The following is a 19,847-nucleotide window of genomic DNA, read 5'->3' on the forward strand; positions in this document are numbered from 1 at the left end:
AAGACACAGGGTGGCCAAAAGAGTTGTGAGGGGAGGGGGTTGAAGGAATGGTCTGAGAGGGGTTGAGGGCCAGTCCACGCGGAGTCCTGTAGGACAGGGAGTGTAGATTTGATTTTACAGCCCGTCGATGTAAACACTTAAGCTAGAGAGGTCTGCGTGAAATCCCAGAATCAGAAAGGTCTTCTGAAGAATTTTTGGGGAAGGGGCACACATGGAAGGTGCTCCACTATTAGCTGAATGAACGCAAGTACGCATGGACAGAGGGATGGACGCGCGTCCAGGAGTAACAGCTGTTCCCCGGGGGGCCCCAGATTAGGCGGGCTGAGGCCCTGGTTCTAGGCTCTGTGACCAGGCGCTGTGACCTTGGGCACATCCCCGCCCCGACTGAGGGCCCGGAACTCTGCGTCTCGGGGGCGGGGAGGACGTACAAGGAGGGACAGGGCGCGCGCCTGAGGCCAACGGACGTCGGGTCTTCTGGCAGACCCCAGCCAGGGCCCGAACCCCAGCCGTCAGCCGTGTTTACATTCCACCCCCGCAGGCCACGCGGCTTTTTGCCGCTCCAGCGCCGCTCGGCTCCGCCCCCGGAGCCCGGCGACCCGCCCCTCTGCCGCGCTCGCGCCAGAGCTCCCCCGCGTCCCGCCTGCGCGGCCCCGCCCCCCCGCGCGCGCGGGCCAGCCCACGAGTCCGGCCCCGCGCGGGCTCCGCAGCTCTAGCCGCGCAGGCCCCGCCCGGCCTCCGGGCCTCGCCTCTCCCGCGCGCAGGCCCTGTCACTTAGCCCCGCCCCGCGCTGGCCCCGCCCCTGGTGGTCCGGAGCGCCGGGGCCGGCCAGCGCCACACGGGGCGGTCCTGAGGGCGGTGGCTGGGCGGGCCCGGGCCCTCGGGCGGCCGCTGAGGGGCTCCCAGCCGGTCGGGGCGGGGCGGAGGGTGGCGGGAGGGCGCGAGGGCGGGCCGGGGGCCCGTTCCGCGCGCTGGGATTTTTAAATGTCCCGCTCTTAGCCGGGCGCAGGAGCAGCCGGCTCGGCCGCCAGCGCGGTGTAGGGGGCAGGCGCGGATCCCGCCACCGCCGCGCGCTCGGCCCTCCGCAGCCTCCCGCCTCCCGGCTTCCCGCTCGCCTCTGCCTCCTGCCTCCGGCCTCGGCTCGTGCAGCCCGCCTGCCTGCCGCGGATACGGCTTCGGGTAAGGACCCCGCCGCGGGCTGCCGGACGGCGCGGCAGGCTGGGACTCCTGGAGCGCCCGGGTCGGGCCGGGGTGGGGGTGGGGCGAGGCCGGGTCGCCGGGTCCCTGGAGGCGTCAGCGCGGGGTGCCCCGGTAGGGTGACTCAGGGACAGGCTACGGGGAGGTGTTGAGGGGAAGACTGAGGCAGCCGGGGCCCCGAGGGAGGCGATGGGCCGGCGAGGGTTTCGGGGGGCGTCGAGGGCCCCCCCCCCACCCCGGGTTCCGACCCGGCATCGCGGGCCGCTGGCGGCGCCGCGGGTGACAGGCCACCCCGGGCCCATCGGCCATTTTCCCGACCGGCCCGGGAGGCTCCCGCCGCTGCTGCCGCCCGCGCGGGAGGGGGAGGGGTGCCCGGGACGGACCGGCGGGCCCTGGTCCCCTCCGCCGGCCGTCCTCACCCCACTGCCGCTTCGTGCCCCCAGGCCTGAGGTCTGATCCTGCGCCCAGCGCCATGCCGAGGGAAAAGAAGGAGAGGTGAGTGGCCTGGCCGCTGCGGGGAAGGGGAAGGTGTGCAGTGGTGGGGGAGGGGTGGGCCGAGATTTGGGGAGAACTCTTACCTCTGTGCCATCCTGGCTTTTCAGGGATGGGAAGGAACCCGGCACCATGAAAGAGGAAAGCGGCACCGATGTCTCTGTTCGCTCCAGGAAAAGGAAGGCAAATGTGGCCGTTGTGAGTACAAAGGAGACAGGTGGGGGAGGATTCCCCCCCACCCCCCTTCTTACCTGGGTACCAGGCTGGGTTCTGACCACATATTTATTGATAGGGGGTCAAGGGGGGTGCGTTTGGCAGAAATGGTGCTCATAACCTTACCAGCTTTCTTTTTTTCTCTCTCTCTGTGTTTTTGTCTTTGGGCTGTTTGATGTGTTTCCTTGGGGTGTGGGTTGTTTTATGTTAGTTTTTGCAGGATCCAGATGAAGAAGTTGCCAAAATTGACAGGACCGTGAGACAGCAGTGTGGCAGTCAGGTAGGTACATTTTCTGATTATGTCTAAGTTGAGGGTCTCCTTTTTTGGGGTCACATTAAGTCTCATATTTCCTTGCCTTCTGCTGAAGGCTTTTTCTCTAACTGTGGCCACAGTCCATACAACTGAGCGCTGTGCCTGTCAGTGGGCACTGACCTCTGCCAGCCTTGAGATTCCAGGAAGGTCTGTGTTCCTGACTGACATCCCTGAGATGACAAATATGCGCTGATGTCTGGAAGAACCAGAATGGACCTCACATAACTCAGTCCTCTCCTTTTGCCCTTGAGGAAACTGAGACTCAGTTAGAGGAAGAAAGTAACCCAGAGTCCTGTGCAAGCCAGGGGCGGAGTCTGTCCTACAGCCTCTCTGTGGGCTGGTGAACTGCGGGGAGGGCTCCTGAGACAGAGCTCTTTGGGTAACTGTGAGGATGGGGGTTGTGTGTACACACATAAGCACACATCCACACTTGTGTTTCTTCGTCATGGTGCTTAAGGACTTCCCGTCCCTGCTCCCACCCCCTTTAGGTCATGTTTCAAACTTTTTCCCCCTTTCTGAAAGTTCTTCTAGCCCATCCAGCAATTACCTACAGTGGTCACTGTCACCTGGAGCTTGATCTGTCCTCCACCAGAGTATTAGGAGGACATTCTGTGTAATGATATGTGCATCTCAACACATTTTTAAAATTGACTAGTCCATTTCTCTTGCTCCTCCTTCATGGAGTTCCCGCCATATTTCTTACATGCTCATGGTATCATCATAATATCAGAAGTTCCTAGCAGAAAAAGCTTGTATTATCTCTCTGCCTCCAGAAATGGCTGGAGACTGTAGTTATGGCTCTAGTAGGGGAAGCAGCCTATCTCCAAACTAGCTGATTAGGCTTTCTGACGCTATAGCAGATAAAAGCTGAGCAGGAATAGTATTTGAGCTGAGGATACTGGTCCTGATTAGGTTAGCAGTGGAAGCACATCACTTTGTAGGGCAGTGAGCAACAGCCATAGCAACTGGGTTTGGAAGAGTGAAGGGCTTCAAAGTCGAGGGGCACATTATTTGTAAAAAGTTGTTACTGCACGTAAGACCCTAGTAATTAGTATTTCTGGGGAGGTTCCACTGAATATTGAACAATGGCTTGATGATTTCCTTACTGTATTAGAAGAAGAAATACTTTACTTTCGGAAAGGAAATAAGACAGTGCATTCCAAGTTCTTTCCTTTTTTTCCTTTTTTCTCCCTGTAAAGACTTCAAACCAAGCAAGTTAATTTTTGTGGAATTTCTACTAAAATGGACCTCTACTTTGTGAAATTCAAGACTGGTTATTTTCCCGCCTGTGTTTTGAATTGAAGTTTTTAAAAATATATATTTATTTACTTATGGCTGTGTTGGGTCTTTGTTTCTGTGCGAGGGCTTTCTCTAGTTGGGGCAAGCGGGGGCCACTCTTCATCGCGGAGCGCAGGCCTCTCACTATCGTGGCCTCTCTTGTTGTGGAGCACAGGCTCCAGACGCACAGGCTCAGTAGTTGTGGCTCACGGGCCTAGTTGCTCCGCGGCATGTGGGATCTTCCCAGACCAGGGCTCGAACCCGTGTCCCCTGCATTGGCAGGCAGATTCTCAACCACTGTGCCACCAGGGAAGCCCAGAATTGAAGTTTTTAACTTAAGATGAAGCAAAGCTGTCCCTGTTGACTTCTTGGAGTTTTAGGGTAGTTTCTGTTCTCAAAGATAACCTGAACTGTGCCTAGGGTGCCTAAGGTGGGGCTTTGGTCCTATCCTTGGACTGCAGAGAGTTGATAGATGTGATAACATGAATAGCCATATTATTTCCCACTAGAAGGCGTTTTCATGGTTTTTCAGAGATTAATGACAACAGGTTTCTACACATTTTGCCAAGTAGATAGCTTGAAAATTACCCATCATTTATGGAGCAATCAATGTCTTATGTTATTTCTCTGTGTAGATTCATGAAGCTAGAATTTTGGGGTAACAACCTTTTTGCCAATTAATTACACAGAATTTTTCTCTGGAGTTATCATAGTTCAGCCCTGTTCAACAGCTCTGAGCTACTTGTAGCCCTCATGCTCAACTCCATGAAACTGCTTCGTCAAGACCACATGGAACCTTTGATTCTTACCTTAGGTTTTTCTCAATGAAGATAATACTCTTTTATTTAAAGTCTATTTAATATATCCATTTTTGTTGTTCAATTTTTTGCATGAGACCCAACTTTTTTACTGAAGTGGAGTCCTGGAATTTCTATTAGTTACTTCTCAGAACATAATTTTGCATAAGGTAGTTTTATTCTCAGTTAAAAGTTGGTGTCTTGCTGTTACCCAGTTCCTTCCTAAAGTCAGACTGATCTTGCTTTCTTTGAGACATGGTATACATTCAAGTTAAATGATACAGACTTCATTATTCTGCTTCATCCACTGGTTCCTAAAAGGCCAACTTTGGGAACCATTTGTCTGCTTGTGGTTCACCCAATTTGTCTGTGAACTACAGGTAGGGAAATGTTACCATTTTATCTCCAAAAGCCTCCTCTCAGCTATTTCAGCCATGTGGCTGTAGAGGGTGACAACCAGCTTCTGCTTTCAAAACTAGAATTCATTGTTGAATGAAGAGCAACTTAAAGCAGTTGTAATGTGACCCTTTTTGAGTCAAGGAAATACTACCAGCACATGATACTAGAACTGGAAGGGGATGTTGCCCTTCTCCAACAGCTGTTGGCAAGAGCTGTCATGGTTAATTTGCATGCCCAATTCTTTGCACATTGGATGGAGAAGAGCTTTATCCTGCTTTGCTCTTCTCAGTACCCTGAAAGTGCTCTGGCTTCCTCTGAAAGTGACCGGTGTGCTGTGATAGCCACCCTGTCCCATATCTTCCAGGCAGCACTTAGAGCCCAAGTTTCTATGTTCATTTATAGTCTTCTCCGTTGTCTCTTTTCTAGTCAATATTAATGATCTCTCTGCTTTAAAAAAAAAAAAAAAGCCAAGAGTGTCAGACTTTTTATAGAGCTTCCATACTGGCAGGATTGTTAACATGCCCTGTCTTCAATAAAATTACTATTTTATAATTTTAAAAATCAATAATAGTCCTTTAGAGTAAGAGAATAGAGTAGCTTTAAAAGGAAAAATGTTAAATGGCAAAATGACATTATTTTCCAAATATTAAAAATTGACTTAAATTAAGTATCTGGAATCTTTAAAAGAAGCATTGTTTGGGTTTTTTTAATAGGTATATATATATATTTTTAGATGTTGGGGGTAGGAGTTTATTAATTTTTTTATTTTTGCTGTGTTGGGTCTTCGTTTCTGTGTGAGGGCTTTCTCTAGTTGTGGCAAGTGGGGGCCACTCTTCATCACGGTACGCGGGCCTCTCACTATCGCGGCCTCTCTTGTTGCGGAGCACAGGCTCCAGACACGCAGGCTCAGTAGTTGTGGTTCACGGGCCTATTTGCTCCGCGGCATATGGGATCCTCCCAGACCAGGGCTCGAACCCATGTCCCCTGCATTGGCAGGCAGATTCTCAACCACTGCGCCACCAGGGAAGCCCTGTTTGGGTTTTTAATGATGGTTTATTCAATTAGCATTTATCACTCTGCAAGGCTTTGGGGTGGGTTTCAGAGGTCTTCAGGAATATCTAGGCTTTATCTCTACAGACTTTTTAATATATCCTGTGACTATTGCTTGATTCGGTTTTAACTAGGCAGATGCTCCTTTTGTTTCATTTTGAGTTAAGGAAAAGGAAAGGTCCCCGTTTTGTAATAATTTTGGCTTGACCTGCAACCAAAGGAAGATGTCACATTTGGTGGGTTTTGTTTTAAAATGGGGAGACTTTAAATATAGATGGCAATCAGTTTACATTTTGATTTTTTATACTTGTGATTGTGGAGTGCTTATGTAAATGCTTTTACTGGAAATTGTCTTTCACTTTTAAAACATTTCATTAGGTTAGTTGTACTTATTAAAAAAAATAAATCTTTGAATTGTGACCAAATAATCTCACAACACACTTTAGGAGTCATGCTCAGTGTCTTACTGAGCTGCCAATAGATTTTATTCTTTTGTTTTTTTGGTAACGTAAGAGCTGTTTGCATTTTGTCTTACCCTTCCTGCGTCTATTTTGCTGCTCAATCACTTCATATGAGGATGATGATGTGTAGGGTAAAATGCTACTGACTGTAGTTTTCTTAGGTTTTACTGCATAGACTCCTAAGCTAATGACAAAATGAAATGAAAGCTTGGAGTCATTTCTGTGTCTTCTGTGCTATCTCCATCTTAATTTAGGCCAGAATATTGACTTAGGCCTAGAGGTTTCTCTCCAGCGTGAAGACATTTTCTGTTTTACTGGCTGTTTGACAAATCAATGAATGTAAAAACAGCTGGTTTACATCAAACATTTTTTTAATGTGTCTTTCTTTACAGCCTTGGGACAGTAATACAGTCTGTGAAAACCCCTGTTCCTTGATTCCCACACCTGACAAAGAAGAGGATGAGCTCGTATACCCGAATTCTGCATATAAGCCTCAGAGTTGCACACCATCTAGAGCCTCGCCACTGCCTGTACTGAAGTAAGCTGACTGCTGAGTGCCTTCTGGATCTCTTACTCCCTGTGTGCACTCCCGCCTCACTAGTATGGATGCATACTGACACCTGTCTTTTGCTTGCTTTTGTTTTTTGTAGCTGGGCAAATAGAGAGGAAGTATGGAAAATCATGTTAAACAAGGAAAAGACATACTTGAGGGATAAGCACTTTATGCAGCGGCACCCTCTTCTGCAGCCTAAAATGCGAGCGATTCTTCTAGATTGGTTAATGGAGGTGAGCTGGAGCCTTCCTGTTAACTAGAAGCATTGGCCATTTCTAGTTTCTTCTGTGCTGTTATAATCTCTTCAGGTGTTTGATTCCATTGACACATTCTGTGTCTCTGAACTGTGGTATATATACTACAGTGGCCTAACTTTTTTGCTTATGTACTTCCTTAAAAGAATTTCTGAAGTATCTTTACCTCTTAGATATTTTTAAGTTGGCATCTAATTTTTTTCTCAAAGTTTAAGTAGTTGCAAAGGTTGTATTTTCCAATTAATTATAAATATTGATATTTGATCTTTCAATTTGTACACTCAAATTGCATTTTATTTTTTTTGTGTGTGGTACGCGGGCCTCTCACTGTTGTGGCCTCTCCCATTGCGGAGCACAGGCTCTGGACGCGCAGGCTCAGCGGCCATGGCCCACAGGCCCAGCCGCTCTGCGGCATGTGAGATCTTCCCGGACCAGGGCACAAACCCGTGTCCCTTGCATCGGCAGGCGGACTCTCAACCACTGCACTACCAGGGAAGCCCCTCAAATTGCTTTTGAGTGTACACAGTGGAATGTGGATAACAGCTATTTGATAGCCACTACCAAATGTTTAAAAAATATATGAACAAATTTATCTTTGAGTCAGAAAATTTACATTGTTTCTTTTTAACTCCTTGGGATTCATTTCTCTTTACCCACAGAATTTTATCCTAACAAAATATTTTGTTCAAATCTTTTATTGATCACACTGTCATACTTCTCTACAATAATTGATCAAAATAACAAGTATTACAAATTGTGATGAATAATTGTTAAACATAAAAAGTAATATTGTATAGGCAGTGCACCTCCTTCTGGGAGGAAGTGTGGGTGACTCAGTAGTGGCTCAATTAAGGACACTTCCTGGACACCTCTGTAAGCCTTGGGTGGGTGAGAAGTGGGCTTTCTTCTGTGATGTGGAAGGACATCTCAGGCAGATCTGTTTTATGAAAGCACATATGGAAGTTGAGTGTCTAAGTATTCCCTAAAACTGAACTGTGCCACGTACCCTTTAGGAAGTCTGTATTAGCAGGGGTATGTGTACCCCTGTTGTGCTTGTCCTAGAGTCAAATCCCCTGCTGCCATTTTATGTCTGTGTGCTTCAGTCAGGCAAGTCACTTAACTGTGAGTCTTGGTTTTCTCATCTGTAATGTTTTCTAGCAATATTTGCTTGCAGAGTTTGTGTGGATTAGAAATAAGTATAGTTTACATGGTAAGCAAGAAAAGTTAGCTATTTTTATCATTCTTAATTTGCTTTTCTTTATTGGTCCCTGAAAATGTCAACATAGAAAATGTACAAATGTACAAATTCTTTGGCCTTGCTGTTGTCCACAGACCCACCATGGCACATAGCCCTTAGGGGCCTTTTGGAACATTTTATAATTCCTTGAAGCATTAGATGTGGTATGCTTTAACCTCTCAGGCTTCAGCTCATAAGATGATGTGACTGAGAGGTTCTATTTTATATAATGCAATTGATGCCATTGATGAAATTGATGCTTTAAAGAAATGATTTTCCCTGCAAGTCAATGAAAAAAGTCATGTAATACTACTGAAAGGATAGAAAAGAATGGTAACCTTTATGTCTTCAGTGGGACAAGACTAGAGTCCACAGTTCACAGGCAGTCTCATCTGCAGCGATGTTAAGTTTCCCAGCCCCTAGCCCAGCCAAGAAGTCTGTACATAAGAAAGGCAGTGCTTATGCTGTGTGCCCAATGGTGAGCTGGGTAAAGTAGTCTGAAAGTTTGTTCCTTAGAGAACAGAAGCTCTAGTTTTACTTCTAATCCTATTGTAGTTGTGTTATTTTATAAAAACTAACTCTAAATATGGCTCCACCTGGACTTCAGAAACACTCTTTGGTGATTGATGGAGTTTTCTACTAATGTTCTGTTTGTTGTTTCCTTTGGTACCTTTTCTACTTATTAACCCCATGAAGTGTACTTACATGGGATATACTGTTTAGGAACAGCAGTTTTAAATGCACAATCAGACACTTGATGACAGTAATGAATTGAGGTCTAATATTTCCTTGGTCCTTTTCAACTCCATCATGTACACTATTTCACCATGCCTCACAGCAATCCTGTGAGGTAGGGAAAACAGATATTGTCCTAATTTTATAGTCTGAGATAATCCAAGATAAATGGGTTTGTCTAAAGGGGAGCCTATGCTGGAACCTAGATCTCCGAGTCTTTTGTTTAATGTTTTTAAAAAACCATTTGCCTCTTGTGATTAACAGATTAACAGTGTTTTAGTGTTGTAGTCTTTAAGTAAATGTATGTTCCAGCTTTCAAACTTTCATACTGATAGTGCCCATTGTGAAGAAATATGGTAGTTCTTTCCTCATGTCATAATGAAACTTATAAAGGGGGACACCTTTCTTTGAGAAAATTCCATTTTTCCTTGAAATGCTGCTTTTAACAGGCTGTGAATGTACCTTCTTTCGCAGCCTATGAACATTTGCTCTTATATTATAGATCACAGAACACTTCATCCTTATACCTGAGTTCCAGTTTTTCATTGTGCATGTGCTTAGGGACAAGCAAGGTAACCATCCTTTCAGAGAAGCCAGGTTCTCTCTCTTGATTTGGTTATATTATCCTTCACCAAACTCATGACAAGTTTTTTGTCTTTCTTTTTTTCTCAAGTAACTGTTCTAAAACTTACTATTTTTTCAGGTGTGTGAAGTTTATAAACTTCACAGAGAGACATTTTACTTGGCACAGGATTTCTTTGATCGGTATATGGCAACACAACAAAATATTGTAAAAACGCTTTTACAGCTTATTGGGATTTCGTCTTTATTTATTGCTGCCAAACTTGAGGTAAATAATTTTCAAATATTTGTTATGTAGTACATGCTTGAGCTCCACTGAGATTAGGGGAAGAGGTCAACTATTTGTCTAAATTTTTCTAATTTGAGGCCTTCTAAAGTTCAGCCACACACACAAAAGAGCTAGAAATTAACCAAGAAAAGTATGAGTATATAAAATGCTTAGGTTAATATAATTCCTTTAATCAAAAAAATTGAACTTTGACCTGAGAGGATTAAAATTTTGGTGTGATTAGAAGGGTGAATGGGCACAGCTTTCAAACATGTTGAAAAGGTGAAAATTTCAAAGCTCCCCATTGAGTAAAAGTTTGATTGATTTATTGATTGATTGATGTGGGTAACTGTTTCATTTCTTTCACAATTAATGCATTTTGAACCACTGGAGTGGCTCTTGTATTTATCCCATCAATGTACCCTTTCCTTCTTTCTATATCAGCATATTAAAAAGAATAAATTGGGAGGTACATTATAAGTTAAAACTATCAGAGATGGACTTTTTGCCAGTAGTGTCTTCCTTTTATTTCCTTTCAGGAAATCTATCCTCCAAAGTTGCACCAGTTTGCTTATGTTACAGATGGGGCTTGTTCAGGAGATGAAATTCTTACCATGGAGTTAATCATTATGAAGGTTGGTTACAAGTTAGTTTTTCAGTCCTTTTTAAAAAATCCTACATAATATCTTTTCTATATTCAGCATGAGTGCATCTGGCTAGGTGTTCTCTAGGTGGACACACTGTGGCATGGGAAATGGCTGCATTTTGAACTCCTTTAGAGGACCAAAGGGAGTAGTAATGTCTTTTTCTTTTTTCAACCATTGGTCTCTTTTCTCTCTGTTTTCCCTTAGGCCCTTAAGTGGCATTTAAGTCCCCTGACCATTGTGTCCTGGCTGAATGTATACATGCAGGTCGCATATCTAAATGATTTTTATGAAGTGCTCCTGCCGCAGTATCCTCAGCAAATCTTCATACAGATTGCAGAGGTAAGTGGCTTTATTACCTCTGTGGGGCGACCTACCCCACCAATAGATGGAGTAACTTTAGAAGGGATGTGTGTTGGCCGTGTCCCTCAGTGTTCTTTTCTTCTCCATAGCTTTTAGATCTCTGTGTCCTGGATGTCGGCTGCTTAGAATTTTCTTATGGGGTACTTGCTGCTTCTGCCTTGTATCATTTCTCTTCATCTGAATTGATGCAAAAGGTTTCAGGTACGTTGGCTTTCCAGTCCATTCATAGGTGTATTGAACTTATAAACCAGTTGTTGGCCTCATTTGAGCCTAACATGTATTTTCATTGCAGGATATCAGTGGTGTGATATAGAGAAGTGTGTCAAGTGGATGGTTCCATTTGCCATGGTTATAAGGGAAACAGGAAGTTCAAAACTTAAGCACTTCAGGGGAGTTCCTGCTGAAGATGCACACAACATCCAGACCCATATAAACAGCTTGGATTTGCTGGTCAGTACTGTTCCTTGTTTCCCAGACGAATTCTTAAAACTGCCCGAGCAGCCTCTTCACTTTCTTTCCCACAGGCTCCAGATATCCCCAAAAGACTCTGATTCTTTGAATTCCATGGCAAAGAAAAATGGTGGTCAACAGATCCTCTCTCTAAGTATCATGTAGCCCAGAGACTTTTAAATTGTTCTTTGCTATTTTTTTCCTTCACTCATCTCCGTAGAAAAAAGCACAAAGTAAGTGAAGCCCAAAGGATACATTCTTCCATGTTAACATTTCTGGCTTTTATTCTTATCATCAGGACAAAGCCCAAGTAAAGAAAGCCATATTGTCTGAAGAAAATAGGATTTCTCCTCTCCCCACTGGGGTCCTCACCCCCCCACAGAGCAGTAAGAAGCAGAGCAGTGGGCAAGGAACAGCATGACCACACCAGCATCCTCACCAAAGACAGCTGTGCGGAAGTGCCTGCCCCCAGTTCTCTCCCGTCTACTGCAGCAGAGGCGTGCATTTGCTTTTACAGATATTTAAATGGAAGAGCATGTCTCTTCCGCAACAGAAGGTTTCTGTGGATGGCATTGGACAGGGAGAAGTGTTTCTTATTGAATGCTTAGATTTTTTTAATAAGTGGGTCAAGTACACCAGCCACCTCCAGAACACCAATGAGTGCTCCAGATGCTGCTAAGGAGGGTGATACTTGACTTGATTGACTGTTCACACAAATAACAAAGGCTTGAAGTTGAGGAGTGCCATGTTGCTGTTGGTCTCCCCCTGGCTGTTCTGGGTCGAGTCGTATTAAGTGGAACAGGTGGTTGTGAGCGTTAACGGTGCGCAGCCCACAACCAGCTATGCTGGGGGCCTCCCCTTTCCATACTATCAGTTGACAGTGTACAATGCCTTTTATGAACTGTTGTTTTGTAAGTGCTGCTATGTTTATCCGTTTTTTAATAAAGATAAAACACTGTCTTTGAGACAGCTGGTTTTATGAGCTATGTCTGGTAATTTAAGTTAGGAGTCAACTTTGAATGTGGCTATATCAGGTTCTCTTTTTTAACTTCATGCTTCTCAAAGCTCAAGCCTCTCAAGCAAATACATTAAAAGAAAACTTTTGAAGTGAGCTTCAGGTGCAGCCTCACAGGCCTCCTCAGGGCCCCTGAGCTAGAATGAGGCTCTGATTGGCATCTTCCAACAGTGCCCTGTGAAGTGGTGGCTCCCGGCGGCCTCACTGGCTGGCTGTGGTGATAGTAGTGAAGTCACGTCTGCATCGAGAGAATTCTTAGGTATGATTCCTTCCTGAGCACAGGACAAGGGTCATAAAGTATCTGTAATTAGTGTTATTTAATACTCTTTTCATCCTTACCCAAAGCTTAACCTAAAGTATTTTTTTGTTCGGAGAACTTGTTAACATAGTAGCCTAAAACTACACTTTGAACAAGAAAATGCAAAGTAAAATTATATGTAGTTCAAGGCCGTGATATTCGTATATAGTCTGTTCCCTGACCATTTATGGAATCACCAAGTGCCTTGCTAACAGAGGAGGTTACTGTCCACTTTAAGGCCCAGTGTGTACAGTTCACATCATGTTTTGTGGAACATTCCCAAAGTGATGGCCTTGTCAAGTCTTGTGTTTCATTTTCTCACAATGCTTTGGTGTATGTATGGGTTCATTAAGGGAGGGTGAATGAGCAAATAAATATCATTTATTTCAACTTGGTATTTTATTATTTTGCAGAAACCTATCTGAAGTAGAAAGAAAAACAGCCACTTTTAATCTACCATATTTATATGAAATTTGAGAGATCCTACTTTTTCACATTGTGATGTTATAGTTCTGGCAGTTCTAATACAGTTTTCTTAATAAATGCATTATAAATCTACATGTAATGGTATTTAGTCAAATGATACTCCTAGCTAATTATTTCTTCATCTCAGAAATGCTCTTGCCTTATAAGTAGTGAATTTTTAATGGTGATCATTTGTGACTTGAAAAATCCTAAAAGTGGTTAATTTATATTTGACATTCTGTGCAAAAATATGGCACTGAAAACATTTCTATTTTCAAAGTTTTATATAAGTTTGAGAGCTTGGCAAATGTGAGGAAACACTGGTTTGAAAGCATGTTTGAGGTAAATGCTTCATGGACCGTTTGGCAAGCTGTTGTACTGCAGAGAGTGTTAGTTACTGAGTATGCTGAGATGAGGCTGCCTTACGGGTAAATTGTCAGAGGGCAGCATTTCTGGAGACTCAGTATTTTTTTTAATGGCACTGTTGCCACAGGCAGCTCTTAATAATCTGTGCTAATAAAGGATAAATCCCAGAAGGGTAAGTGAAATCCATAGTAGCCAGTATTTTCTGTGGCTCTGTCAGAAACCCTAAATGCCACTAGTAAGTAAAATCCAGTTTCCCCTCTTAAAGGAGCGTCTTCCATTTGCTAGCAGTCAGTATAAACTTTGGCCCCTCACTGGTCAGCTCTATACCCATTTGCCAGATCACGTTTGTTCTGCAATTCATCTGAAACCAGCAGGGGCGAGGTGATACCAAACAGATAGCGGGGGTGGAAGTGGCAGCTCTAGTCACCTCTGGTGAACAAATGCTCTGAGGCAGAGATGCGTCAGCAGGAAGGACCCAGAAAAGCAACAGGAGTGTGGGCCCTCGGTCTAACTTAACTTGTGTTAGAGCTAGAGAAACAGTAATTTATCAAAAGCAACCATGAAGACTGATTGGATTGTGGTAGAGCACACCACACCCTCACATCCCACCCCAGCTCACAGAATTCACTCACTGGCCCTCATCAGAGCTGCTGTCAGGTCTCTGTCCCCCGTGCCCAAGAAAGAAAACTGGTCTTCAGGTGGTGGGTGTTGAAGGTTTTCCGAGGTCCCCCATATGGAACTTGGACAGCTCGTTGTTTCACGGAGGTCATTTCATACCAGTGGGTGAATAAATGATGCTGAGGTTCACGTTCCTGAGGCCGGTAAGCAAAACTGTGAGGTCCTTTAAGATTTGGAGCTTAGTGTGAGGCTACACTTCTCCAACTCAGACACAAAGGAGATTGGAGTTTATTTGGGCAAAATTAGGCTGTACCTCAGAGCAGGGATGGAAAGAGAAATCAAATCTGATAACGTCTAGTCATATTTACCCAACCGTGCATTTTCCTACCACATGTTCAGCATTTTGAAATTCAAATCACAATTATACCTTGGACATTGTTAGAAGACTATTTTTATCCCTGCTGTAATCATCTAATTTGCTGATTACAGGTCTCAAATTGCCACAGAGAACTCAATTTTTGAAAGAATTGTCCTGTTTGATCAAATATGTTATTCAAGCAATGCAGTCATTTGTTCCACAAGGTTACCTGCCAGGCAGAGCTAACCAGGAGTAATAGCATTAGAAGCCTATACTTAAAATCAAGCATGAGCTAATCTGCCTGTGACAATAGAGTCTTAAATATAATTTGTGGCAGATTCTTTAGTTCTTGCACTGACAGACAATTGCATTTTGTATTCAATGAGCATAGATTTTTCCTACCTCATCCCAATTCCAAATTTAACTCAGAAGACTCTAATGTGCTCAGCTTCACAGGCTAACAGGTACTATTTCCCAGGAGCCTCAGACAGGAGGGCAATGCTCTCCTTTATTCAATAAACACTCCCTCTGCCCCCCTTTTAAATCATTTTACTGATCAATGCCAATTCCAAAAATTGTGTAGCATCTGACTGTGGTGAGGTTCATGTCTGATGCTGGTGTCCCTGGCATGATGTGTGACCTGGCCTCTCCTGGGAGCCCCTGCTGTGTGTTGGCGCTACCAGCCCTGGAGACAAAAGCATGCAGGGCACAGACCACGGAGAGCTCATGAGAGCCTGGGAGACAGAAGAACAGCTGGAATCCTCCAGAGGGCAGCGGTGTGAAAGGTGAGCATGGAGTGGGAGCCGTACCTGTGCTTGAGAGGGAGGCTGTTGAGTCCTCCCCAGCAGGCCTGGAAAAGTGGAGTGGAAGGAGGGAGGCGAGGCAGAAGAGGTGACAAAGCCTACATCACAAAGGGCTTTTGCACGTCAAGCTCAAGACGGGCCTGATATCCCTGGCAGCAGAGCTGGGGTATAAGAGGAGAGTGAGAGCTCAAAGCGACATGTGGGCACAGAGGTTGAGGAAACAAGCCCAGAGTCATGCTTCTGTGCCACAGAAAAGTGACCGTGCAGGCCGCGAGGGGCACGAAGGAAGACGAAGGGGCATCAATGAAAGTAACTTCCAAATGGCCTTGCTTGAGGGACTGCCACGCATCACTCCCAGGCCACAGTGATCTCGGGCCTTGCACCTCTGCATCCTCAGCCAGCTGGAACCTCACCTCCTGCAGGAGATGGACCCTGTCTGGGGCCCACACTGATGTCATTTCTTCGTTGAGCTCTGGAGGCAGTTACCTGGAGCTGGGACCTGGCCCTGCCACTTCACAATGTGATTTTGGGCACCATGCTTAACTTCTCCAAGCCTAGTAATTCTCAGCTGTGAAATGGGGATGATAACAGTATTTGCCCCATGAAGTTAAGAGGGAGATTCAATGGGAGAATGCATAAAAAATGCTTAGCATAGCACCTAGCACATTAAAAAGAAACAATACAAGATGGTTGCCGCTGCTATTATTGCCGCTGATGCTGCTGGTGATACCAAGGTAGGCTGTCAGACTGAGGCCCTGGAGGGGAGAAGCCCTGCAATGGGGACTCCAAGAACACGTGGCACTTGCTCTGAGGTGCCCTTAGCCTCCCTAGGCTCCTCCCCCGAGGTCTGCCCCTGGCCCTCCCCAGACTTCAGCTCCATCTCTCTCCTGCCCTTCCTGGACAGCCTCCTTGAAAGTATCATGTCCACCTGCTGTCCCTCCTCCCTCAGGCTCCTCCAGTGGGGCTTCTGTCCCCACGCACCACACACTACCCTTGCCGAGGCCACCCATGATGGCCATGTGGCACCCTTTAACCTTCATCTCACGGGGCATCTTTGCCACAGTTAGCACTGCTGACCCCACCTTCTCTCAGAAAACTTTTGCCCTCCCTGACTTCTCACACAGACACTCGATGCCCCCTGGTAACCCTCCCTAATCCCATAGTTTTTCTCTCCTCCTCAGAGCAAACCACCACCCCGAGGTCAGTATGGATTATTTCCACACATATTTTGGGAATTTTATCATTTATAGTTGGATTCACAAGCAATAGATTTACAGAAAACATTGCTTTGGGTGTTTTTAAAATTCACATAAATGGAACCAAGCCTCACACATCATAATACCACTTGCTATTTTTTTCAACATTAGTTTCAAGATTTACCCACATTGACACATGTAGGGTTGGGTTTATTCATTTTTAACTGTGATAGAGTTTTCTCTTGAGCGAATATACCATAACGTATACATTCTCTCCCATGCTGATCCATATAGGTTTCCAATTTTTTCACCATCATAGACAGTGCTGTAGTCAACATCTTGTGCACACGTGTGTCACGTGTGTTAATTCCTTAGGGCACATTCCTAGATGTGGTATTGCCATGTCAAAGGGCATGTGCTTTTGTAATTTTGCTAGATGTGGTCAGTTACTCCCCCAAATTGTGCCAATTTATATTCCCAGGTGGGGAGTGTGAGAGTTCCTGTCTTCCCACATCTGCACTTGGTAATGCTATCTTTTCTTCCCATTAAAATTGCTATTATTTAACTTTATTGGTTTTTCTATGATTACAAAAGTGGAGCATGTTTGTTATAATAAGTTAGAATAGTACAAACACGTACAACATAAAAAGTGAAAATCCCAGAATGTTTTCTGTTCATACACTAGCATATAAATAAATGAAAACGTTTGCTGTTTTTCTACAGGGTTGTTTCATTCAACTGTATCATCTCTAAGTAGTTTAAAATGCACATACACATACAAACTTGCTCCTTTTTTATTTTTATTTTTCAGTGGTGGCCTGCCAATTGATTTCATTACTTAGCACATAATTTCAGGGCCTGGCACATTAAACATTTTCTCCATGTGTAGATGGATTGATCCTTACATGTATAATCACTTTCATTAAGTTTCTTCTTTTCCATGCCCAGAAGAACATAGGCTATCTTCTTTCTTTCTTCCTTTTTTTCTTTTCTTTTCTTTCTTTTTTTCTTCTTTCTTTCTTTCATTTATTTATTTATATTTGGCTGCGTTGTGTCTTCTTTGCCGTGTGTGTCGAGTGGGAACTACTCTTTGTTGTGGTCCACAGGCTTCTCACTGCGGTGGCTTCTCTTATTGAGGAGCACAGGCTCTAGGTGCACGGGCTTCAGTAATTGTGGCACGCGAGCTCAGTAGTCGTGGTGCACAGGCTTAGTTGCTCCGTGGCATGTGCGATCTTCCCGGACCAGGGCTCGAACCCGTGTCTCCTGCGTTGGCAGGCGGATTCTTAACCACTGCACCACCAGGGAAGTCCCCATAGGCTACCTTCTACTTGCAAAAGACCAACATTAAGATTGAAAACCAAGATATTAATAGGAAAGAGTCTTTGGGAACGTTGCAAGGGTGGGATGATATACAAGCAAGTGCCCAGGCACCAATGCATCATCAGAGAGCTAGACAGACCCATCCATTCCCCAGGACTGTGATGAACCAGCCTAGCAGTGCCCTTCTTAACAGAAAAAATAAAAAAATAAAAAGTTAATATATTCCAGCAGTCACAGCCTGAATCATCCAGAAATTTCTCTGTGTCTCTCTTGCTAAGCACCTAACCAAGTTATCTCTTGTTAGAGACAAGCAGCGAACAATCTGTGTGAGGTAAAGACTTGGTCAGAAGCGATTCCCCTGGAGTTCTGTGTCCTCCATCCTTCCCCAACCGAAGCTGTGAGGGTCCCTGCAACAGACAGGACAGAGGTTAGAGGCTGAACCTCAGGGCTGTAGGTCCTGTGCTGGCATGGGGGCTTTATTGTGTTTGGGCTGTAAATGGGGTTTTAAAACATTTGAGTCAACGTTTGAAACTTGGGAAAGCTCACATACAGATATGGCTCCCCAGCTCTGGGCAGCACGGTCAGTCTGCAGAGAACCAGAATCCCCACCATTCCCTGCTGCCTTGCAGGGCCCACTGCTGTTGATCTTCACTTGGTGACCTGTGACCCCATCAAAAGCAAGAAAACAGTATAGATCAAGAAAGTGGAACGTCTCAAGAAAAGTGGCAGAGAGAGCATATTTCTTCCTGCAAGCGCAGAGTATTTGAACATGTTTAATATTCAGGACAAAGTGTCTTGGTGTCCAAAGGCATGTTCTTTACCTGCCTGGCTCCCACAGGCAGCTGAGTTTCAGACTCCTGGATGTATGGGAGAGTCTCAGCTGGCTCTCACCCCAAGGCCTGTGGGGCTTTCAGTTCATCACTTGCCTGCTCTGGGCCTCCGGTTCCTTACCCACCCAGAAGGCGGTGTGGCCACAAGCACATGCCTCTCAGGGGCTGAGTTGCTTTCTGTTTCTGTTCAGACTCTAGTCTTCCAGGTGGTGATAAGACATGAGTTTGGGGTGTTTCAGGTTTGCAGTCATACTTTAGGGACCCCCCCCCCACTTCCTGTCATGCAAAGGAGTTTCATTTCTCTAGATGTCAGGAGGGCAACAGTGTGCAGGGCAGACGTCAGCCTGGCAAGCAGGTAGCTGGAAGCCTGTCAGGGGCTGAGAGTTGCCTCACCTCTCCCTGGGCCTCCAGGCCTCCCGGTGACTCTCAGTGTGACCTTTGACCCCCAGCTAGGGCATGTCAAGGCCAGAGGTGGGGCAGGTGTGATTCCAGGGCTGCTGTCAGAAAACGGACCCCCAACCAAAGGCTGATGCCTGAAAAGTTACTGGCTCTGCCAGGTGGCTTGAACATGGCCTTGAGTGGGAGGGACCTTAGGCCTCCCTCAGAAACCTCAGCCTTGGGGTGGGCTTTGTTCTTTCTTGAATGGAACTCTGCTCTATGCAACTGGAAAATGCTCTAAATTTGCCTCTGTAATGGGGAAAACTGAGGCATGAGAAGACAAATTATAACTGAACAAGATGAGTTTCCAGATCCCGGGGGTGATTTTCTACACAGTTCATTTTAGCAATGTCCAGGGCAGTGGAAAGAGATGGCTCGTCTGTGGATGAGATAGATGCAGAAGCCAATAAAGTATTCAAAGGAAGCACAAAAGGCAGTCTGGGTGGGTTTTATTAATTATATTTCTTTTATCCTCACAACAATGGTACGTCAGTATTCTACGCTGAATGTGCCCAATTGACACTAATGATTTCATCCTTTTGTTTCTGTTAAGAAAAGAAAAAAAGCTCTGTCTGCCCAGCTACTCAGGCCCAGCATGAGCCTGAGCCCAGCAAGGCCTTAGAAGCCCTCATCTGGGCCTCTCTCCCTGTCATTTGTGTACCCTGGCTCTCCCTGGCAATGCCAACAGCAGTCCCACCCGGCAATGGCCAGGCCTCGCTCCCACCCTCCTCCATTCTGCTTTGCCATAACCCTACATACAGGTACTCTGACACGGGTAATGAGTCCTCTGGGTGGAGAGACAGGCAGAGGGTGTGTGTGTGTGTGTGTGTGTGTGTGTGTGTGTGTGTGTGTGTGTG

General features: G+C 45.5%; 1 protein-coding gene and 1 long non-coding RNA gene across 2 annotated transcripts in view; one reads left to right on the top strand and one right to left on the bottom strand.

Annotated features, from left to right (window-relative positions):
• The first annotated feature begins 976 nt into the window (after positions 1-976).
• Positions 977-12,986, top strand: CCNE1 (cyclin E1). Its single transcript, XM_027079284.1, has 12 exons — positions 977-1,176; positions 1,638-1,689; positions 1,797-1,884; positions 2,111-2,179; positions 6,590-6,735; positions 6,848-6,983; positions 9,680-9,826; positions 10,366-10,461; positions 10,678-10,812; positions 10,923-11,034; positions 11,126-11,283; positions 11,582-12,986. The coding sequence occupies exons 2-12, from the start codon at positions 1,667-1,669 to the stop codon at positions 11,702-11,704; spliced, it is 1,233 nt and encodes a 410-aa protein (XP_026935085.1). The 5' UTR covers positions 977-1,176; positions 1,638-1,666; the 3' UTR covers positions 11,705-12,986.
• Positions 12,987-18,973: 5,987 nt separating this feature from the next.
• LOC113605752 (uncharacterized) overlaps positions 18,974-19,847 on the bottom strand; it is a 5,516-nt gene continuing 4,642 nt past the window's right edge. Inside the window, exon 3 of the long non-coding RNA XR_003427324.1 lies at positions 18,974-19,535. This is a non-coding gene — a long non-coding RNA (uncharacterized LOC113605752). The remainder of the gene's footprint in view (positions 19,536-19,847) is intronic.

Source organism: Aethalodelphis obliquidens, unplaced genomic scaffold (genome assembly GCF_003676395.1).
Source record: "Aethalodelphis obliquidens isolate GAN/ISIS:26980383/991018 unplaced genomic scaffold, ASM367639v1 scaffold43, whole genome shotgun sequence".
Lineage (NCBI taxonomy): Eukaryota > Metazoa > Chordata > Mammalia > Artiodactyla > Delphinidae > Aethalodelphis > Aethalodelphis obliquidens.